A 24,618-nucleotide genomic window follows, 5' to 3' on the forward strand; every position below is an offset into this window, starting at 1 on the left:
GTGGGAAACTATGCACACTGAAATGAAAACTAGACCATTAAACGGCTCTCTCTCCCCTTACAAACAAAACAAGTGTGTATTTTATCTGTAAAGATTCTAGTGGTCCCATTTCCTGTAAAGTTCTTCTTGAAAACAGAAGTATTGTTTCACTAATTGCAAGTCTATTGAGAAATGGAAAATACCGTGTATTTAAACAACAATTAACTGCTCTTAGTGTGACCCTGTATTATTTTAAAGTGCTGCAATGTTAAAAGAAAATTAAAGAGTGACTTCTTAAATCCTAAAAAAGATAACGCAAACCTATTACTCTGACTCCACATGCAAAAATTAAACTCTTACAAATAACCACTAGAACTTAATGCTGTTGGATTTAGTTTCATATTTGAAATTCATTCACTTCCATTTTATTTGTGCTATCAACATGCTAACTTAATAGTTAGCACCGGCCCTTAATATGCTCTCCTGGTGAAAACTGCAACAACACACGCAATCAGATTTTCTTACCCTACAGAACTCTCAACGCCAATGAAATCCCAAACATAAATTGATGTTTCTTAGCATACAGATTACTAGCTTTTAATCCTCACTGCCAGAGAGAGATCTTTAAACTCTTCACATACGATATTAATAAAACAAAGTGGTGTATGTTATAATGGTAAATTAAACCAAAAATCGCATATTAGATCAATACATCTCAATTATATTTTGTAGAACTCATAGTTAAATAAATTTAGAGTAAAACACTGCCCCTAGTTACTCCCAATTTACTACACTGTGACAGATTCAATTCAAATAGGTTTCAGAGTAACAGCCGTGTTAGTCTGTATTCACAAAAAGAAAAGGAGTACTTCATCGGATGAAGTGAGCTGTAGCTCATGAAAGCTTATGCTCAAATAAATTGGTTAGTCTCTAAGGTGCCACAAGTACTCCTTTTCTTTCAATTCAAATACTTATCTGGGCCTCATCACCCAGTATTTGGGCACAATCAATCATTAATGGATTTTATCCTCCCAACACCCCATTGAGATAGGGAAGTATTATCTCATAATGGGTCTGTGAGGCAGAGTAGTTTAAGAGTAGCAGCCGTGTTAGTCTGTATTCGCAAAAAGAAAAGGAGGACTTGTGGCACCTTAGAGACTAACAAATTTATTTGAGCATAAGCTTTTGTGAGCTACAGCTCACTTCATCGGATGCATTTTAAGTGACTTGCCGAAAGTCACACAGGAAATCTGTGGCCGAGTCAGAAATTGGACTGAATCTTGTCCAGCACCCTATCCACTAGACCATTCTTCCTCCATTGAAGTCAGTGGAGCTACACTGATTTACATCCACTGAGAATCTGGTCAACTGACTTCACATTACATCAGTGTAAATGTGAGTGGAATTTATCCCAAACAGAGGTTCTACTCTGGACAAACGCAAAAAATGTCACCTTCCTAATATAACTGCTGTCTGATCGTGTCTAGAGACAGATCTGCTTCCTTTAACGCCAGAAATAACTTACTATCTTTCACTCCTGTTAGCACTTCAGAGACAACAAAGCGAAGGGATGATAGTTTGGGTTTTCTGCGGTACTGTACTATTGTTTTGTCTGGGGGGGCAGTTTCCAGTACCGCAGTTTTCAGGCTAAGCCGCAATGGTGTTAGCCACTTTTTGCATTGATGTAGTGTGTCTGCACTAGGCGTTTGCACTGATGCAGCTACAATCGGGTCCTGGTGTATGACTGCAGTTCCTCATGCTCCTCACTTAGTACCAGATTTTGATGCCCTTGCTCACACTGTGTAGTATCTTACCCCATGAGTGATCCCTCTGAAATCAACAGCTACACATGGAGTGAACCGCTACTCAGCATGAACAAAAGCAGTAAGTCTGGCCCCTAATGAGGCTGCCTACTGCCAGAACAGTAAATTGCAGGATGCAATAACATCCGCGGGGGCAAAGACGATACGACACCTGATGGCACCTATGACCCACAAGAGACAAAACTAAGGACATTTTTGGTGACGGGGCAGGGAAGAGGAAATGGAAATCAAGTGCAGGAAAAAAGACAGGCACAGCAATTGCTTAAAAACCAGTTTCCTGTCCAGGCTAGATGCGAGAACAAGACAACAGCCCTTGTGTTCTGCAGAGAATGAAGAAGGATGGATAAGAATGGTCAGGGTCAGAGGTGATCTCAAGAGGGAAATGCCTTACAAGCAACTCCGTGCTGTGGTGGGCTTTGATTCTTCCGTGATGCCCCTGGCCTGGAAAAGGCCTTCCAAGCTATTGTTCTCCCATCACAGAGCTACAGAGGGGACTCCTCCCTATCCCAGTGTACCCTCACTGCCAGCCGTGGGAGGGAGCTCTAAGCTGGCCCCAAACACGCCTGGGCATAGAATAGGTTTGATAGCAAGCAATGGGAGGTGCCCTGCCCCCTAGGATTTGAGACTTCACAGATTCATTGACACTAACACTAACTAACCAACCACATAGGGGGTGCAGAATGATAACTGCCAGGGATGAACAGGGGCTTTTAGGGGCCTGGGGCAAAATCTGAAACTGAGGTCTGAGTGGGGTGGGCTGGTGGGATGGGGACTGGAGAGTGAGCCTGCCCCACACTCACCCTCACAATGGTGGCTCCTGTCTTACAGAGCTGGGCCCAGCTCCCTGCACATGGTGTTGCCACACCACATCGCAATGTCGCTCATGCATACTGATGGGGTTTGAGGGCCCTCTCAAATGGGGAGCCTGGGGCAAACTGCACTGGGCAGCCCTGACAGCTACCCCCAGAAAGCTGGACGAGCAGCTATGATGTTACCACAGAGCGCACCTCTTACTGTAGCCCACTAGGCCCTGGGTGCTCAACCTAGGGTTTGAAACGAAAGTTTGTCCTACTGGTTAAAGCTGGGTTCCAGGGGAATGGTCCAGGAACGAGCCAAGGCTCAGCACCAGAGGGACAGTAGCCGAACGCCAGAGCTGGAGGATCAACCAAAGTCGTAAGTCGGAGGGAAGCCAAGGACCGAAGCCAGGAGTCAGAGGGGAACAGGGGCTGGAGCCGGAGCAGACCGTAGGAGGACCAGAAGCAGGTTTGGAAACAAGGCCGAAGCAGGACAGGAACCAGGCAGGAGCAGGGACCGGAAGCAGGAACAGGGCAAGTGCAACTGTGGGCATGGTACATGTTGAGCAGCCACTTGATCTGCTGTGGGGGCCACACTTATCAAGGCAGTGCAGCTGGGCTCACTGATTGCCTAGCAGCAAAGTTAGGCAGGGAGCAGGCCAGCAGCTGGCCTCACCCCTGACACTTACCAGGGGAAGGGGCAAGGGCTGTGTGGGTAAGAGAGAGAAAATTCCCCCATCCCCACGCCCTACTTTGTGCACACAACCCAAGGAGTTTCAGAGACATCACTGGAGGCTTCTAGGAATGGGGAAAGAGCTAGTATTCTTATGTTAGTCATTTTAAAAACAGAAATGCTAATTTTCTCGAGCGACGCACTCTCCCAGCTTTTTTAATACGCAGGAGGAGACATTCCTAGGAAAAGATTTGCTGAAGTGTTTATTGGAGGAGATGCAAACGCTGAAATGAGATTTGCATCTCTTTAATGGGTACAGCGATGTAAACAGTTCTGTCAGATTCAAACTAGAGGATGGAGGGGAAAAAAGAACCTGCACGTATCTGCTTTAGTGCATAAATATTTCAAACCTGACTGACAGCCATCAAAGTCTCTCTCCTTTCTGCACAGTCCAGGCAGCCTTTTTGATGACTGCTCTCACACTGAAACCTTTATTCCTAATGCAGTAGACACTGCACCTAGTAAAATGGATTAACTAGCAAGTGGTCTTCTATGTGGGTTTCTGTGTTATTTCATTCAACCGGAATCTGCCCACTGATAATACCCTCTCTGCTGTAACTCCCTGCAGTCCCCTGTGTGTAACGGGACAGGCTGGACAAGCCATTGATCAGGTCTTACACCCCCCCTGACATTGGGGAGAGGGGCTCTGCAGTGGTTCTGAACATATTCATAGAGTCCAAGGCTAGTAGGGGCCATTGTGATCATCTAGTCTGACCTCATGCATAGCACAGACCATAGGACTTCACTGAATTAACTGCTGTTTGGCTGTTTTTCTAAAAGATCTGGTGTAGTTCAATCTTGATTTAAAAATCAAAAGTAATGGAGAATCCACCATGACCCTTGGTAATTTTTTCCAACACCTTATTTCCAATCTGAATTTGACAAGCTTCATCTTCCAACCATTGACTCTTGTTATACCTTTGTCTGCTAGACTGACAAGCCCATTATCAAACGGTTTGTTCCCCATCTAGGTACTTATAAACTGTGATCCAGTCACCCCTTAACCTTCTCTTTGTTGAGCTAAAGATGTTGAACTCCTTGAGTCTATCGCTATTAAGCACATTTTCTAATCCTTTAATCATTCTCACAGGTCTTCTCAGAACCCCCACCACACTATCAACATCCTTCCTGAACTGGGGACACCAGAACAGGGCACAGCATTCTAGCAGTGGTCACACCAGTATTACCTCAAAGGGGTGAACAGTAACGGCTGTGAACAGAGATGTGTTTCACTTTATGGGTCTAAATGAAGTTGCATGTTCAGTCCCAAGGTCTTGGATATTCTGACTTGAAGGGTGACACTATTCAGTACTCCATGGGCCACACTTCAGGGCCCCTAAATTGGTATCTCTCTTTGGTATTGTGTTTGCTCAGGAAAATCAGAGAAACGGTTTTATTTTAAAATCAGAAAATAACCGAACATTAGTGGTGACAATGAATATGGCTGTAGGAGGGATTTAAAGCAGTGACCTCACACTCTTTAACCTCTATTCCACACTCAGACATGGCCAAAGTATATTTACTTCTAACAATGTAAAAGCATCCGATTATATTTTTGAAACTCTTTGTGCAGAGCAAAGGGTTAATCTGAAGAACAGTTGCCAAAATGCTGAGAACACAGTTGAATAATAGCTTCTCTGAAGAAATTCCTTCACTCCACAGAGAAACCCGTACCCTCCAGCTGCTGTGACTTGTCCAGAAAGACTTCTTAGTGTTTACCCACTCCCACAAAAAAAGACAGGACAAACTGAAGCTGCAAGTGCAATTTGCAGAAAACTAATACAGAGCCTTGCACTTTAACCACAACACAAAAGTCCTATTAATACAACATTTGCTTTGCGTGAAATATAAAACCAGGACCTCAACTGAAACGTGTGAATACAGGCCACCTGTTACTTACTAGTATAGAGACCGCTTTTAGCAGCTCCGCCACGCTAAATATTCATTCTTTGTGGAATCTCTTGTAGGTCATTTAAAAGACTGGGAAGTTTGGCTGGACAGCTGGTATTATAATAGCTATTACCATTATATATTTGAATGTACCACACACCTTTATTTATAGAGATACTCTTAACAATGGAGGTTTAACATGTACTATACAAAGCATTCAGTGCCAAGCTGATTGTTTCAGAATCCTTTTATGATGAAAGGTTACTAAATGTGCCATCCAAAATGTGTTCTTCACACAATACTGACAGCCAAAAAGTTGTGCACTGCTAAGGAGACACTGTAAACTTGAATTTATTTTAGCTGACGAATTGCAAATAATTAATTTCCTGAGAAGATACCATTTAAATAGCATGACCTGAATTTAAAAAATAATCCTTAAAAAATTGTTATAAGGATATTTCTCCCCTCCTCCGCCCCCAGATATGTTTAGAAGACTCCTTTGGGAAGGCCTGAGAAGAACAACAAACATAATTAGGACTTCCCCTTCTCTTCCCATCTTCATTCTCTTTGCTCACACCCTTGCTGCTTGGTGCCCGTTCACTTTCCACTTCCAATTCTGCCGCTGGTCTTATTGCTAAACGTCCAAACACATAGAGCCCTGGCAAGAGTGTGCACCATCCATCAGCAATGAAACTGACTATACGCAAGCTGTTGTCAAAAATCTGAAGTAAACAAACTGAAAAACAGAGGCTAAAAAAAAAAAAAAATCCACTCGCTCACAGAGGCGTTGGAACCATTTGTATAGTGGAGGTGCTGAAAGCCATTGAACTGTAAACCCAGTGTATGATGGAAACCACTTCAAACCAGGGAGTGCTACTGTGCCCTCAGCATCCCTAGTTCCAGCCCCCTTGCTTGCTCACTCAATCTCTTTTAGCTCCAGTACTTAACTTCAGCAGCGACCCGTAACACGAGCTACAGTTTGCGGATGAAAGTGTGATTTTTTTTTAAGTTGGCAGTGGCCCCTGGATTTATATGCAAAAACTTTGCAAAACACCATGCAGTTGGGGGATGTGTGGGGCTTTAAGTGCACAAAGATATCAGAGATGTAAAAGACTTTGAAACTGCCCATAACAGCAACCAACACCTCCTCCAGTTGATGTGCACAGAAGGGATCCAAATATCCATCCTAACACCAGCAGCTAACTTGTGCCTTCCAGCCCAATAGCCACTCTAAGAGATAGGAGCTAAGCAGCTGCAGAGGCCCATTTATCTGCAGGGGATGCAGATGATCATAGTGGTCCCTTCTGACCTAAATATCTAGGAATCTGCAGGGGATGCAATCCTTAGTGTTCACCATACCAACCTTGCCTGCATGCACGCGTGCGAGCACACGCACACACACACACACACACACACACATAGTGTACTGTGTACCTATGTACCCTTGCGGCCTGGCTGGACATGCCCCTTTGAGGCACCAAGTGCCATCGGCCATGCTAGCCAGCCCACCTTTGTGCTCGGGGAGCTCCAGCACTCAGCTGCTGCCAGGCCCTGTGCCGACACTCATGGTCCTGGTGGGGGAGAGGTGAACATGGCTCCCTTCACACTTTTCTCACCCACAGCCCAATCCAACACCCACTGAAGTCAATGGAAAGACTATCATGGACTTCAGTGGGCATTGACTCACCACCCATATCTGATCCCATAATACTGAAGTCACTGGACTCATTACCATGGGTGCAGGATCAAACCCCCCAAAAGCCACAATTTGGACTGTAGGGGTGAAATCTTAACCTTGCTGAAGTCAATGGGAATTTTGTCATTGACATCAATGGAGCCAGGATTTCACTCTAGGCATTTCAGGCAGCGCTCTAGCATTTCTCAAGGTATTCAGATTTAGCTATAATGAAATTCTTAAGGGTCCAATCCTGAGCTGGGCATTTCCCACCAAAAGCTAAGGGCCCACAGCACCTGGCTGGGTCAGACGCTTCGAGATCAAGCATCGTAACCTCAAAGAATGTGTGAGAGGAGGAAGACTGGGCTACTGGCTATGAGCTGAGCAGATTGTTATACAAAGAATTTTTTCTAGGTTTTTTTAAAGAATTCTTATCAGTTTAACATAATAGTGCAAGTCAATAACAATTCTTATCTGAAAGGGTCATGCAGGTAGTTAAAACTCAACATCTCACCGCCATTCACGTTATCTGGAGGGAAACAGCCTAAGGTTTCTATTTTTAAAATCCACTTCTCTGGCACTGTAAGGTGTGGTGTTTTTTAAGTTAACAAACCCTCTTTTCAGAGCTGTGCTGACGCAACTGGCCATCCCAATGCACAACTAGACAGCAGGCAAAAAAATCATGCTGACTTGTGCTCCATGATTACCGTGTGGGGATATCCCAATGGCAAGCAAAGACAAAATCTGTAAGGGAAACATTTAGCCGTACACGAATACTGTTTGAGAAATGGGAAGTATGTTTCAAAAACAAAACAAAAAAAATTTTCAACCAAGAAATGAAAACCTGGCTTTTTTGGCTTCCCCAACTTCTCCCCCTACCCTTTCCTTTTTCCCATTTTGCCAGTGGGGGGGGGGGAAAAAGACAAAGGGGGAAAAAGCAAGAGAAAGAACAAAAAATAAATAAAAACTGAAAAAAACCCCAAACACAGTGGTTTTTCAATTTCATTAAAATCAGAAATCGAAAGAAAATTTCTGTGAAAATCTTCATTTTCACAAAAAGACTGTTTTTCACTGGAAAAAAGTTTCAAGGGAGAAATTTTCACCAACTGTACTTTACACATGGTGTTACTTTTTATAACAATAAAACATTTATTAACACAACACAGAAGTGCAGAGCAAGTCATACAACATGGCAAACAGCAGGAAAACTAACACGCCACAAGCAAGGCCAGGTTAATTATCTGACTGAACTAAAGTTTAGAGGAAAATCTGGAACCAATTATGTACGAAGAGTAATAACAAGACAGAGCTAGAGTTCTGTAAAGTGACCTATATTTGCTTCCACCCTACCCTACGATGATCTATTGCTTTGGAGCACAGAGTCGAGCAAATCAGGGATCGATCCTGCAGATGATACTTGAAGTATTAAAAAATTATTTTAATTTTAAAAAAATAAAACACACTTTATCAAGCATGGCAGCTCAGCACACGAGAGTGGATCCAGCTGCGATTAAAGTCAAGGAGACCCTTTCCACTCAGTGAAAGTTGGCTCAGCCCTGCAGTGCAACAGCACTGTCAGAAAAAAACAACCACATCCTACAGAGATTCCTGTATCCAGATCACTAAATGGCCATGTGTCTGCTGATGCTTGTCATTAGCCATCAAGCTGCAAAGGAGAAAGGGCCTCATACTTCCCGGGTGCATTATTGTAGACAGTAAGAGAAACATCTCATGCTTCCAGTTCCAGAATTGCATAAACATCACAAACTGGTTCAAAGGGAGAAGAGCCATAAGAACTCAGCTCATCCATTCTGCCAGGGCACTGTGTACAGACCACAGTAATAAACAATTTCTCCTCCAACAGAAATTGCTCCTGAGAGCCTATACACCTTAAAGTAACCATATCTGGCTTGCCCAATCTATCTTAATCAGACTGTGTGAGAATATTCAAAGGTCTCAAAAGTCCTGTGGCCTAATCTTAAGAAATGTTGAGCACCCACAACTCCCACTGACTTCAGCAGGAGGTGAGGTCACTCGGCACCTTGCAGGATCAGAGATAAAATTAACAACAGGACAGTAGTAAATCACCATCTAGGGCTTGACCCAAAGCTCAGTGAAGTCCACTAACTCTGACTCGGGCCCATAGAGAGGGCACAGACTTGTTACAGATTAGGGCCCTGAACCTGCATCAAATTATGCAAGTTGCTTAACTTTAAGCACATGAATCCTTCCCCTTATGCACGTAAAAAAGTCTTTTCAAGTTAAGGGCCTAGAACAGAAAAATGCTGGTATTTAAAAAGCCCCTGCCAAAATCTTTGATACAACTGTATCATGAAAAGAAGCGTCTACCTGTAAAATAAATTAATAGATTACAAGCCTTTAGCCAGGCATCTGATGTGTGAATTTCTACACAGACAAACTCTGCACCTGCATCTGTTCTCTTACTTGAGACAAACACAACTGCCTTCTATATGGAAAGGCCAATAAATGACTCTGAACTCCATTCAAATTTTAACTCCAGCCAGGTAAAACAGAGGAAATTGTATCCCTTAATCCCACAGCCATTTCTTCACATCCTTCCTCCTCCACTCTGAAGGGTCTCCTCACTCCCCACTTTGAAAAGGGCAGGGTGTGTTAGGTACCAAACAATAATCATAACACGCAGGCTGTACTGTACTGTTTTGTCTACAAAACTCCTTTTTAAAAATCCAACTTCATATTCTGTCTCCAAAAGAGAAATAATTTAAATCATATTTTGGTGACTCTGCTTAAAGCCCACCTTAAAGGGAGCCAACACAGAGACTAGGAGGGGATGGAATTGTCCACAATAACCCAGAGCCAGGACAAACGCACTGCCAGGTTGGAAGCCTGCACATGGGATTTGTGGCTCCAGGTCATGATCCATTGGCCATCAAACCTCCAACCACTTTGGCACTCCTGCTGAGTGCTGATCTCTGCTGTTTACACAGGGAGTGTGCAAGTTTCTCCTATCTCAGGCTCTCAGTACAAAAGCAACCACTGTGATTCCACTGATTTTCTGGACCTTCCACAGATGCAAAAAACCCAGGTGGATTTGGCCCCAAGTGTCCCTTGTTTCTAAGCCACTCTGATTCTCTCAAAACTACTACAGCAATCCTACAACGACGGCGATCCTGCCTCCTCCAAACCATTAGGAAAACATGGTTGAGCAGGGGTTCAGAATGGGACTTTGTACCTAAGTAGCACTTAGTCACCGTAAGTAACAAATGTCTCTGTTCTAGCTTTCCATGCTACAGCCTGTGGGAGGGTCTTCAGGGTGGCCACCATGGCCAGTCCTAAAGGCATTTTGACACCTCTCTGCCCCAAGGTAGCCAGAACACCATGGAATGGTCATGGCTACATCCATCACTGATGCAAGTCAACCCCTGCTCCACTCCCCTCCGGTGGCTGGTACCCGCATTGTCTTGCGCTTTGGATAGCTGTCCTTGTGCTCCCAATGTCCCCTTTTGCACCTGTACCTCACTATCAGTAGTATCACAGTAACATACAGGTGCCCCAACGGAGTTTGGGACCCCAGTGTGCTAGGCACCATATATATACATGGCAAGAGACCATCCCTGTACAAAGATCTTACAGCTGAGAAGTAGAGAGGGGAAATAATTCACACAAGGTCACACAGCAGGTCACTGGGAGAGCTGGGAACAGAGCCCAGGTTTTCTAGCTCCCAGTCGAGTTCTCTATCCACTAGACAATGTCTCCTTCCTCCTGCCATTGTCTGTGCAGATACACAACCACAGTCTGGCCCAGAGCTGGGAAGGTAAAGATGGGGCAAACAATTAATTCCCCTAAACACTGAGGTGTACAAAAGAACCACACCCAGATAGTGACTTCTAGATGGTCTGGATAATATTTAGTCCTGCCTTAGCCCTGCAGGGGACTGGACTAGATGACTTCTCAAGGTCCCTTCCAGTCCTACAATTCTGTTTCTCTCTATGTGCAAAATATAATTCTGAAAACTGTCATGAATATTAAAGTCCTCTCAGCTTTGGCCACGTTGCTCGTGGAAACCTCCATGCCATGCGGCCTGCTTTAACCGAGCAGTTGTGCAAAAACTCAGACCTGAGCATTTAGGCTGAAATCTCATCAGTTTACATAACTGCCCAATTAACACCTCTCTGACTGACACCGGAGGCCTTAGGTCTGTCCCTCTAACCTAATCAATTACTATATAAAGGAAGCACGCAAGTTTAAAACTTCTAAAGCTCCCAAGAGGAGGCAAAGACCAACAGCCTAATGGCAGGTCTGTGCATTGCCATGTAGAAATAGTACACCCGGTATAGACAGAGGCTGGGGGAGACATGGCAGGACTTTGGGGGCTCCGACATGGAGGCAGGTGTTTTCTAGGAAACCCAGAGTTACAAAGGAACCATGTTCTTTGTATTTATTCACTCAATCATACAAAAGAGAAAGTGGGCAACAGGCATGCAAGGTTCATGTCAGGCTTAGCCTTGAAAGTCGCATTCAGTGCCAAACTCTCCCATCCATTTCTTGAAAACAGAGGGGCTAAAAGCATGGTGAATCCGGCAGGGGGAAAACATGCTCCATGACCTGCTCCTCCCTTTTCCCAACCCTACTGTCACAATTTCAAGGTAACTGCACCCCTCCTGCCCTCCAAACCCCTTGGTGCCAGCCTGGAGCACCCTACTGCACTCCCAACTCCTCATCCCCAACCCCACCCCAGAGTCTGTACCCCCAGCCAGAGCCCTCACCCCACCCCACCCCCGCACCCCAGCCCTCTGCTCCAGCCCGGTGCCCCCTCCCACACCCTGAACTCCTCATTTCTGGCCTCACCCCGGAGCCCGCACCCCCAGCCGTAGCCCTCCCCCCCCCGCACCCCAACACCCAATTTCATGAGCATTCATGGCCCGCCATACAATTGCCATACCCAGATGTGGCTCTTGGACCAAAAAGTTTGCCCACCCCAAGGTAGACAATCCATGGCCCAGATCCTCAGCTCTGCCAATCAATATAAGTTCTTTGATATTGATGGAGCTATGCTGGGAGCTATGCTGATTTACACACCTGAGGATCTGGGTTATGCTTGAATCCAACTCACAAAGTTTTCAGCCCCTGCAGAAGAATAAACTATATATGGGGAGATCTGGCCGGTAAGGCTTTAACCTGCCAGTGGGGTAAGAGGTTAACATTAGATACAAGCGTGAAGCATGGAAGCTAAAGTACTGACTAATGCATCTTAAAATAAAGCAAGCATTCAAACTAATTACTATTTCAGTTACTCACTCTGATTGCAAACAGAACTCCCGGCTTGGAACAATTCATGTTCATGGACCACAAAAACATCTAAGATTACAGGAGAAAAGATGGCCAGGCTTGAAAGCTAGTAGGAACACAGGAATAACCATAGTGGATCAGACCAATAGTTCATCTGATCCAGTACCCTGTTTCCAGCAGAAGCTAGTACCAGCTGCTTCAGAGGAACATGCATAAAACCCTGAAGTAGGCAGTTCTGGGATTACTTACACACCGGAAAAGGTTTTTCCTAACCCCCAGCAGTTAGTGTGTGGCATCAGGTAGGTTTTACATCACTTCCAAAGCTAGTAAGCTTTTTTTTTTCCCCTGTCCTTCCTAGTGGGAGAGATGAAGGCCCACCTAGGTGTCTCAGATTGGGCACCCAAAAAACTGAAGGATCCAAAATGAGTGGATTTTTTCAATAATTTGGGCCTGAATGTTCTTCCCAATGCACTTCTGCTAGGATTGTTTGGAATACTGAAAGCTGTTTACCTAAAAACAAATGTATCAAATACAGGGACCAACTTGGTGGACAATTTTGTTCAACTGTTAGCCTCTAACATGCCCAGTACGCTAGCTATGCTGTGCAGCACACGTACAAACTGTCATCCACTAGCAAGAATGTTGACTGCACTCATGGACAAGCTACCCCACTCTCCCATTTAATCTCATTTTAAGAGAACTCAATTTACAAATAGACTGTGAGCACTTATTCTAATTTAAAGCACTGAGGTTTGCCCTTTTTAAACTACCAATCTAAAACAATTCCTGACCTAGCCCATCAATCTGTAGCTTATCAAATTCAAGACTGCCATAAGCTACTGAGCTCCTGTTGTAGCTTCCTCTTCTTTACATTTAATTTCCTCAGATATTCTTCACCCATTTATGCAGAGAAGCGAGTTGATTTAGTTCTTTCCATTTTACAAAAGAAAAAAGCATCACAGAAATATATCTGAATAAAAATATTTCACTTGGAAAGAAGCCAAGTTAGAAGAAACTAGGTCATATATAGAATAATACTTTGCACTTTTCTTCTAAGGATCCCAAAACACTTTACAAACATTTCAGGTGGGATTTCAAAAGCATTCAACATTAGCCTAACTCTGCTCCTATCGAAGTTTGTGGGAGTTTTAACATTGCCTTCAATCCCACTCTTATTTCACAGGTGTGTGTAGAAACTAGCTCACTATTTTATCCATTCTCTAGATAGGGAAACTGAGGCAAGAAAGGGTGAGAGTGACTCGACCAGCATCATCTTGTGAGCTAGTAGCAAAGTAGGGGATAGAACACCACTCTCTAGATTCACCGGCTTGTACTACCATAACCACATACCGGTTCCCATTTTGCTAGGGACGAACAATTATTTTTCTAATGCAACTTTTATTACACGTGAAATATTTCAGATCAGATACTAAATATGCATTGAATGCAATGCACCCACCAGATAATAATCTATTTTTGTGCTGCTAATGGGAAAAAGTTAAAGGATTTTTTTTAAAAGTACCACACACTAACTCTGAAATATGAAGCAAACATATTCTCTACTATGGCCCAGATCCTGGAGCTTTTTCTGCCGGCACGGCTCTCAATGCAGCCTTAGGACCTATGTTTGCATTTCCCACCTTTGGGAACTCTTGATTGTTAATTAGCTAATGAGGGTCTCCTCCGGTGTTCCTGAATGCAACAGAAACACACAGAGAATGACAAGGAATAATTTTTTTTTAAAAAAGACAATACAGAGTTGAATCATGAGCCACAGAGTTCAAAGAAAATATTTCCTCTAGTTCATATTGAAACCTATAAGTATTGCAAACTGATTCTCCTCTTTAAAATTAAAAGTGGGAGGAGGAGGAAGAGAAAACCTTTTCCTACACTCTAGCTATAAACTTATGCAGAAAGAAGGGCACCTGTTAAGTAGCAGGGCTGTTCAAAAATACAAGACGTTTCACTGCTTTGTGCTATCATTCCAAAACCCCACGCAGTGTTGCCAACTCCTGCAATTTCACTATAAGTCTCATGTTATTTGGTCTCTCTCTTAAAGCCCACCTCCTAGAGTCATGTTACTGTGCGCAATTCTCTGCTTCCGTGAAATTTTAACCAGTGAAATTTTAACCGTCAGAGTTGTGGGCCAAAAATTTGAAAATAAGAACTCTAAAGGCTCTAAAACCAGTTGGTAAATTAAAAGATCCCAATGTTCATGATTTTTAAGCACATCTCATGATTTAGGAGTGCATGACTCATGATTTTTAACATTTGGGATTGGCCATTCTGCTCATTCTGCTCTGGAGACCCCTTTAAGTCCAGTCCTGTGCACCTATGCAGTGTTGCCAGCTGTTGTAATTTGATGGCTTGTGATATTTGGTGGTGTGCTTAAAATCCCAGCTCCAGGAGTCAAGCGACTAGATGAAAATTTCGCTTTCAATTTTAAAAGGGGCAACTTTTAGCCCTCATCGTTTCAGAGAAAGGAAGGGAAGCAGCAGAGGCCCGACTAGCCCCACCAAAGAGCAGATGACGAATGGAGCAGGTGAAGAATGGAGATCATGCTGCACCCCCTTAGGTGAGGTGGAAGCACCAGTACGCCTAGGACCTCAGGGAAGCACTGGGGTTCACTAAGGTGCTCCATACCACCCACAATGCAGGCCAATGCCTTAATGGCGTACAAGGGCTTTTTGGAATGCGAGTGCTGTTGTTCTACCTTGGCTTGAGTCAACACAATGGCTCAGTATAAAGGATGCGCCTGACACAGTACATCATAACTCCAAGCTAAAAAAAATAAACCTCTTTAAAATAAATGCTCAAGCGACTTTCACTGATGGCGGGACCCATGTAGCAGTACCCACAGTTCACATTAAGCCGAGCCTTGCCAGGAGACTTCCTCCAGTCAATCTGCCCCAGAACAAGACACCCAGGCAATGATGACGCTCTTAGCGCTTGACATAGATGGCTTGCATGAGATAAGGATGAGTCTTCATACACCCAGTAGTCAGTGAACTGGGCAAACGGCAAAGAAAGATTCTTGTCCCTAGGCGCCAAGCGCTTAAAGTCATTACACTGCATGATGGGGTAATGCGAACCCCACACTAGACAAGGGGTTAAGGAGCTGCTCTGGGCACAGCTGACCCCACTCTGCCACACCAGTAAGGCACAAGCTGGAGGGGGAGTTTAAAAGGGGAGCAGAGCTGTTCACATATGGGCAGAGCAGGGAAGTCAACAGATCTTCAGCCCTCAGCTCCTGAGGAAAGGGCTGACTGAAGGGCAGGAGCTTCCCAGTCAACCACTGCCTGGAGGGCCTGATCCTGGGACACCCTGAGAGGGAGGCATTCCCGCTCTCTCTTGTACTGACTCAATTTGTTTGTTCACACAAACAAATTGTTCACCCAAACGTTGCTTTTTGTTCCCAGACTACCCTGCAAGGGGAGAGATTTGGAAGTGATCTGGCCAGAGGGCTTGCCTCTGCAGAGACAGAGCTGCCACCAGACACTAAGAAAGTCACACCCAGCCATGAGGAGGTGCTAGCAGTGAGTCTCCTCCCTTCCCGTTCTGTTAGTAATGAGGACTGGGTTCTTGGCTAGTGGAAGGTTTGAGGACTCTCAGGGGAGTTGGGGCAGCGCAGGCCTAGCTAGGGACTCTCTCTGCTCTGTCAGAGCCTCGTTTATGGCCATGGCCAGTAGGAACTTTCTTTTATTAGGTGTTGCACCTGATGGGAGCAAGAGTTAGATGGAAGGAATAGCCTTTTGGGATCTTTCTTAGTGTCTGGTCAGCACACGACTCAAATCAAAGGAAACAAATTTGATGGACTGAGCGAGCGTAGGGTGCTCAGCACTTCAGAGAAACAGGTTTTTCAATCGTTCCATGGGGACTGGCCCAATAGCCTAGAGCGAACTCAGCACGATGCAGGCATCTGGCCACCAGACAGGGAATTTCAGTGCAGTCAGGAGGTGGGGGCACTTGGAAGGAAAAGCTCTAAACTCCAGAAGGACGTAAATTCCCACGGTGGCCCCTACTGGCCAGCCTGCAGAAGGAGGAAGCCTGGTTAAGTCCTGCAGATTCCACCACAGGCCAGACCAGATGCACAAAGAGACATGGCTTTTTTACTACATGTTCTAAATCCTAGCGCCCTATTTAGCCTAGTATGGCTCTGATGTAGGGGAATCAACAGGAGGAAGCCAGGCAGAAGCAGCCCATGGGTACATCTATCCTACAATCATGAAGAGTGACTGCAGCTCATGCAGACATACCTGAGCTAGCTTTAACCTTGCTAGCTCAGATACCCAAGCAGAAGCATCAGCAGCACGGGCTTCAGCATGAGCTAGCTACCCAATTACCCAAGGCTCCCACTGGGTTTGTACCACCTGTGCTGAAGTCCGTACTGCCATGGTATCACAGTACATGAGCTATCTCAGTATAAAGCTACTTTAGGCAAGTCTATGCGAGCTGCAATCACACCCCGTGACGGCCGCACAGACATACCCTGAGTTACAGGGACATCCCTGTGTCCAAACCAAGACACACGCTACTCCAGTCTCCATCCGCTATCTCCTCCCAGAGCCCTCTTTTCCCAGTTCTCAGAGTAGAGCATTTTCAGCTATTAACTGAGCGTGACAGTCACTTTTAGGGTGAAATGCTCCTCTGCAGAGAGCCAACATAAGAGTTACAAACCCCTTAATCCCACTTAAACCCTATTCTGAGGTCACAAACGAAGCAGAGCCCTTGTGCCACCTTGCTACATGGGCTGAATTTCATTCTTGTCTAACCCTTTTATTTGTAAAAAGAAAAGGAGGACTTGTTGCACCTTAAATTGGCTAGTCTCTAAGGTGCCACAAGTCCTCCTTTTCTTTTTGCGAATACAGCCTTACATGGCTGCTACTCTGAAACCTTTTCTTTGTGACTCCAAGACATTTGTTATGTCCGGACAGCTCTTTCCAGCTGGATTTGAAGCTACCCATGTAGCCTTGTAACAGGGTGTAGCAGAGCCCACCCTTGGTCCTGCCCCCACTCTGATCCAAAAACCACTCAGAGACCTTCTGGCTCAGCAATCACTGGTGCAGTTTATTTACAGCATGGAATCCCACCACCATCTTACTATCTACAGCTTGAGGGTTTCAGCCTTAAGGGCTTCTCCATCTCTGCAGCCAGGAGGGAAGAGTTACCCCTCTCCTTCCACTGCATAGCTTCCCCCTTTCTGTCTGCCCCCCTGGCTTCCTTCCTTTGAGGCTTTTATGCAGCCCCAGGCTAATTAAGCAGGCAGCTCTTTCCCCTTTGCCAATCAGGCACAGGTTTCTCTAGGCAGCTCCAATCTACCTTACTTGGAGCTGGCATGACAAAGGGCTGGCTCAGCTGTTCCTGCTCAGCACCCTGTCACAAGCCCCCACAGCAAAACCACGTTTGAAAACAAATAAAAAAATAAATGTAAATGATAATACTGAAAAACAGTAACTCGCAGTGGGAGAAACTTCTGGTGTCTAACCTGGTTTCCAACACCCCCCCACCCACACACTAAACCATTCTCATTCATTAAGTCATGGTGGAAGTATCTTGAATTCCTCACTGGTGCTATCTGCACACCCGATCCTGTTCCCAGTGAATCAATAGGATTTTCCCTATTATTACTTATATTACCATAGTACATAGGAGCCCTAGTCATGAACCACGACTTCACAGTGGTAGGCACTGATCTCAATGGAAGCAGGAACAGGCCTTGTACACATTTAAACTCACAGGGGACTCAGACGGTTTTCTTCGATGCTATGGTTCCCATTGCCCACATCAGCCTGGATTTATTTACTCGTTGTTTGGTTGTTTTTTTCCTTACCAGCCCCCCAGCAGTTTGAGTGTTGAAGAGCCAAAAGCTCGTTTGGGGTTCTCTTTTCTTTGTTTGTTTGATCTTTGCAGATTTCTAAATTGCATTTTACTGTGTGCTACAACCATTAAAGATCTCCGACATGGATTGTGCATCTTATCCAAAAGTGACCTGTAGAGATTTTTTGCTTTGATTTGTTTGTTTCTGATCAACCACCAGTAATTTTAAACAAGACGACATTTTTGTGTGGTTTTAGAATGACATATACATTCACTGTGACACCTGCATCACTTCTAGTCAAAACGTGCCTCAGTTACATCAGAGACAACAGAGTAGCTTTCAGCCCAGCAAAGCCTATAGAGACCCATTCTAAGGATTCTGTACACAGCTATTTTGTCTGTTAAGCGCCACTGGTAACAAAATGGCTGCAGGATCAGTAGATTTCTTAGAAAAATCTCTTTTTGAGAGTTACGCTGCAGCTGTGCATTCCAATCAGATTTACATTTTACGTGTCAGGTGCTATAAATGAGAGCTAAATTTTCATTAATAGGCAAAGGAAAAACATATGAAAGAAAACCACATGAAGAAAACAGAGAGATGAAACTCTACCAAACGTGCTGGCTTCACTATTAAAACCAATCCGTTTTAAAAAATTAATTTTCTTTTTCAATGTTTTTCGTTTCATTTTCAATACTTGCGAGAAGAGGCAGGAAGGCAGCACTGAAGACTGGGGTCCGCACAACAGGGCAACAACAACAAAAACAAAACCCATCTGTGAAAGATCAAGCTCTCTCCGAATGCCCAGTCAACATGCCTCAAGCCCCGTCTTGTGGGATCTGCTGGAGAGAAGGTACTTTGCCTTCCATGTCTATTCAGCCATTGGCCTCTGTGCTAACTTCAGTTACCTATGGTGATATTTGTGAGGTGGACATCGATCCAATAAGAAATGTGATGAGTCGACACACTCATTTCAACAGCGGTCAGATAGAGTCACTGTCCATTTCAGTCAGATTTTCACAAGCAGCATAGGCTCTGTGTCTACAGAATGACTCTTTTCCCATGAGAGACCAACTTTAAAGTCATTTCAAACATTCACTTTGGCATCTTAGACTCACATGTTGCTTTCACACTAGCTTCACTAGAGAAAATAGGACCATGTTTGTGCCTTCATCACTATTTTTGTCTTTTTACTGCACTGAGGAAGCTAGAGATAGCATGGAATTTAACCGACAGTAAGATCAATACACCACATGTAAAAATTTATGGCCCAATACTGTTCCCAAGTTACAGCTCTGATCCCAAAACCTCTTGTATTTGGGCAGATTGCTGCATCCAAGTGCAGACCCATTAATTCAAACACAGAGGCACAGCGGTCAGCTTCCATGCAAGAAGTTGCAGGGCCAGGCCTGTGTCATTGGCACAACTCTCACCAAGGGGGAAAAATGAGGCCAAAAAGTAGGGCACACATTGATATCTTTAGGTATCACTGTCATCATCACCAGCCCCGGAAGAAACAAGCCCAGGTTAATTGTGTACACTGTGGAATTCAAGTAGTAAGAGCAATAAAGAGTTAATTGTTGTTAGACACAAGGTAGGTGAGATAACTTTTATCTGACCAAATTCTGTTGGTGGCAGGTATAAGCCTTCGAACTACACAAAGTTCTCCAGGTCTGGGGAACAAAACTGGAGTGTCCAAGCTAAATACAAGTTGGGACCAAGAGTTAAACGTAAGGGGTGACGCATGTCATAGGAGTTCATTTGAGATGGAGTGGGCAGTAAGGGTTGCTATGCAAAAGGGGTTTGAAGTGGGCCACGAAGGGTTAGCAGGCAGGTGTGTATTACAGATCATTGTAATGAGCCATGAAATCAGTGTCCCTGTTGAGTCCACGACTTTTGGCATCTAGCAGTATTAAGTTGCGGTTGTTAAGAGAACCTGGTGTGATTTCATGTCTAGTCAAGTGACAAATGCCACGGTATGAAATGTGTGGTGAATAAGGGCTATTTAATATTATTTCAAAAGGAGATCTCAAAGCACTTTAAAAGATGGGTGTCTTTACAAAGTATGTAATGTTAATACCAAACTAAAAGTCACTTCCTATCATTTCTTCATTGCCAAACACAGAGTCCAGGCATTCCTTTGTAACAATAGGATCACCCTGATCAAAAAGTAAACATCTTGACTCTCTGATACAAAGTGATGTTTGCCTTATGTTTACCAAGCATCAAAGTTACAAGAAGAAGAAATGGTTAGTGGTATCAGAAATTTAACAAAGGTTCTCAAGTCTTGCTAGGATGACCAGATAGCAAGTGTGAAAAATCGGGACAGGAGGGGGAGGGGGAGAAATAGGTACCTATATAAGAAAAAGCCCCCAAAATCGGGACATCTGGTCACCCTAAGTCTTGCTATTGAGCCTATAAGAGCCCTAAAAGAACAGCTGATTATTAGAACAAACATTTGAGCAAGTGCTATCAGCATCACAAATGTAATCAATAAGAGGCAAACCAAGGGCCCAATTCCACAAGCTTTATTCCCAGGAGTAATCCTTATACCCACTGGGGTCAATGGGATTAGTCACATGTGTAAATACTGGAATGATCAGGACCTTGGTTTCTACTACTGTTTTGGCAAGAGACTGATCATCATGCAGAAATCCCTTTCATTCATACATAATATTTGGATGGGCTTTAGAGGAAATTTTTCTACCATAGTTTAAACAGGTATGCATCTGCTACTGCAGTCTGCACATAAATCATTCATGTATAATCTTCTGACAAATAAATGTGATGTAACTATTACAGAAAATCCAGGTAAAACGAAAAACCAGACGTTTATACAATGGTACACAGCCACATACACTGGGAACCAAAGATAACCCGTGCTAATGCAGGTAAGAGGAATGGCAATTCTATGCTGTGGAAGATCAGTTTAAAAGAGTGTGCTCTCCTTCCCAATTTATTCTTAGTTAGGCCTCCACCCCCAAATGTATGAGGTTAGACTGTTCAGCTGTTTATAAAATGCAGTATTGCACTGCTGCAACATTCTTCCCCGGCACTCATACGAACTATATAAGGAAATATCCAATTCCAGGGTGTTCACCATTGTGAGGACAGAGCTCTGTACACTGGAGCAGCCCCTGAGTTGGTTTCCTAAAGGCGTACTTAAATATATCCTAGGCCTAACAACATTGTACTGGACGTTGTCATCAAATGGCAGCATAGACAGCTGCCAAATCTTGCAGGCTCAGTGCTCTAATATGGAACAGCTGGAAGAGGACCCTGCATTCTTTTCTCTCAGTAAACACTGGGGGCTCTGTTCAGTATCCTACTGCAATAAAGCCTAAAGAATTTCACCTATCAACCGACAGACTTTCCCCCCCTCCACAGACTATGCTTTTTGTGTTATTTTAACAGTGTGCAGAAGTCCAAGGTGTACATATTTAATCCTACAAGCTATATTAAAATATCTGAGACAAGAATAGGAGGGATTATATTTATTTTGGGGGGGATTTTTTTCAAATGGAATAGAACTAGGTAATTTAGCTACGCGTTTAACCTCATCTCTGCAAAGAGTAGTTTGTGGTTTTATTTTGGAAGGTGTCTTTTAAAAAGTGCGTGCACACACTGGTGTTCACACACAAAGCATGAGTTTAATTTTACTTACACCGTTTTAGTTCTCCTAACTTTCACTGGTGTATAAATGAGATCAAAATCATGCCCATATATATTAAATGTACATCCCTGGGAAAGTACTTGCACAGTATACACTAACTGAATTGTGTATAGCAGCCTAAATGGTCTACTAATATCTTCCCAGAGCTTCTGTGGACTATATAGAGCATTCAGAGCTGCAAGGAAAAAAAGTGTTCAAACAGGACCTGAATGATGAAACAAATCACCATTTAACAAAAGATTAAGATATCTCAGCTAGCCACAGCTCAACAAAATACTCGTTTGTATAAGATAATGAGGAGATTCTTCTGCATGTTGCTTAAAGCAAAGCAAGCCACGTTGTCCAAAAGAAGCCTAGAAAATCCAGACTCTACGTGACCTGACTTACTTATTTCATAGGAAACTGCATGAGAGAAAAATCAATCATTCATGCTACCGTAGTTACACCACTGAATAGACTGTAGTAGTTTGCTGTGAAAAATCAAACTGAAATAAGTCATCACTAGTCTGAAACATAAAATGTGAAAAGGGAAGCTGTTAACAATGAGGCTGGTTCATTTGGAGCCCTAGCTCCCTGACCTCCCCTTTTTTGCCATCATTAGGGTATCAATCAGAGAACAATGTAGCATTCAAAATGGATTGGTTGCACCAAAACTTACCAGGGTTGTTGGCTTCCCCTTCAAGAATGTGCAGCTCAGTGCAATCTGCCAATGAATGCTCCAGGCAGAGCTGGAGGAAACGGGCTTGGGTTCGACTCACCCGCTTCAACAAGGAGAGCAAAGCAACAGTCTGCTCGCATTCATTCCAGCCTTTAAACCAACCAGCCAGCACTCCAACCTGATCTCGAAACATCATGATTAGATTGGGGTAGGGAGTGGAGGGGGGAAAAAAAAAGAAAAAAAACCCTCTGCAGGGAAAAAAAAAATTCCCTCCAAAGTTTTTTCCCCCGTGTCTGTCTCACAATTTTATTTATTAATCAAATGGATTTTTGGACACAGCCGTCAGCTCAGATGTGGGTCTGGTTTCTCTTCTCCTCTTTCTATCTTCAGTTCAGTGTCCTAGTGGCTTCTTGTTAAATTCCCCAAAGATGATGACACAAAGTGGCACAGGGAAACAGGGAGGGGAAATTGTATATTATATATACACACACATCTATATATATAAATCTCAACAAGGCACAGGAGTGGGTGTATAGCTTCTTCTTCTTTCCCCTCGGGTTATTTTAGCCTAGCGTCTCCAGCTCTCTCCTCCCCTGGGTGGCAATCTGGACCTTCCACACCCGCATTCCTCCCAAAGCAAATGTTCACAACTGGAAAGAGAAAAGAATTGCTGATGATGATGACACACTTTGCAAGGAAACGCTATGATTCAGCATGACAGCAGCAGAGCCAGCTTCCTAACGTACCGAAGGAGATTTCAGGTCAACAACATAGGGAAGGATAACGGGGGGACGAGGAAGAAAGGGGGAGGGAGGAAGACACCGAACCTCTAAAAATTCAGCCCCCATACACAGCAACTGAGAGATGCAGGCTTTGCAGCTAACGGTTTAAAGAAACCTCCCTCCTCCACAGAAAGTGGAGGAGGGAGCTCCCTGTTGCTGCCGGAAAAGGGCTCCTAGTACTGGGCAGGTTCTTTAGGGACCTACCTGCTTCAAACTGGAACTGCTGCAACAGACCATTGGCGCACAAGAAAACTTACACTGCGGCTACAAAGCTCGAATGCAAAGCAGGAGCAGCCCTGGTGCCTTCCTCTCCACCTCCTCCTCCCCGGGAAGCAGCCGAGTTGCTGCAGCTCCATCTACAGCAATCAAGCATCTCTAGCCAGCCCCTTTGGATTGAGGCCCTAAGCAGCAGCAGCGTGAGACAAAAATAAACTCTACCCACCCCCGACTTCATCACACAGCCCGGCAGGCACAGGCCAGCCCAGGGCGTCTTCGGGTCCCCCTTTCCCTTTTTAGGCTGCTAAAAAAAATGATCCCCCCCCCCAAGCTATTTTCCAAATATCTTCACCGATCCACTGCTCGAGCGGGCGGGGGGGGAAGGGGGATGTCTGTCTCTGTCTCTCTGTCCTACTCAAGCGCTCATGAAATCAGCCCGGTTTTACATACGCATTTTCCACAGTCAAGGCATCGCCTTGTGACCTAAGGAGCGACCAGGTCCATTCGCCTCGAGGGAGCTTTGCAAACTGCAGATGAGCGCTGAGCAACGAGCCCCGTCCCTCCACATAACTGCAATCCCCCCCCCACAAAGTTGGGCTCCTGCGGCTTTTCTGCTTCACCTAGGATGGCTCTCAGCAACACCCCCCCCGCAGCTGCTTCTTCCACTCCCCGCCCCGCTTTTGCCCCCAGCCCATGGGGGTGGCATAGACGTGGGCAGGGCAGTGCCAGCCCATTGGGGGCTCTAAGCACTGCAGGGATGTTTTGGGGAGCCCCCCCACATGCAACACGTAATAAGTAATAAGGGCCCCCCCCGGAGTTGCCGGGGACCCGCAGCTATTGCCGAGCGCGGAGCAGGGCACAGACAAGGGCCAGGGCAGGGAGAAGAGCTTGGTGCAGCCCCAGGGAAAGCACGAGCCCTCCCGCCCCACCGCTGCACCATCGCGCCCTGCGCCGGGCTCACCCCCATGCTGCCCCCCGGCTCTCTCGGGAGGCCGAGGCAGGTGCCTCGCTGCTGTCACGCGGGCTGCGGCTGGCGGCGCCTCGGCCGTGCCATGGCGGGGGAGCGGGCGATCCCGCCGGGCGGTGCAGCAGCGCCGGGCGCCTGGCTGGGCGAGACTGAGCCGCGCCGAGCCCCGCGCCCCAGCTCCCCACATGCGAGTCATTAGCATAACCCATTACGTCATGGGCTCGCCGCGCGAGGCCCCCGCCCCCCGGGCCGGGGCAGCGCCAGGGGAGCCCGGAGCGGGCCGGGCTCGCGGCCGCGGGGCGGCTCCTTCCCGCCTCGGCCGGCCCCTGCTGCGGGGCCTCA

At 45.2% G+C, this 24,618-nt stretch overlaps 1 protein-coding gene across 5 annotated transcripts in view; it reads right to left on the minus strand.

Annotated features, from left to right (window-relative positions):
• Nucleotides 1-24,462, minus strand: part of SAMD4A (sterile alpha motif domain containing 4A) — a 208,680-nt gene extending 184,218 nt beyond the window's left edge. For 4 of the 5 annotated variants that reach the window (XM_084631371.1, XM_084631370.1, XM_084631369.1 and 1 more), the window contains exons 1-2: nt 24,271-24,462; nt 22,312-22,961 (exon numbers count right to left, since the gene is read on the minus strand). In XM_084631371.1, the coding sequence (XP_084487497.1) occupies nt 22,312-22,507 (196 nt within the window). In that variant the 5' untranslated portion in view covers nt 22,508-22,961; nt 24,271-24,462. Of the gene's footprint in view, nt 1-22,311; nt 22,962-23,297; nt 23,450-24,270 lie in introns of all 5 variants that reach the window. The other variant, XM_084631368.1, reaches the window with a different exon arrangement.
• Between the last annotated feature and the right edge of the window lie 156 nt (nt 24,463-24,618).

Source organism: Lepidochelys olivacea (assembly GCF_965140295.1).
Source record: "Lepidochelys olivacea isolate rLepOli2 genome assembly, chromosome: 6".
Lineage (NCBI taxonomy): Eukaryota > Metazoa > Chordata > Testudines > Cheloniidae > Lepidochelys > Lepidochelys olivacea.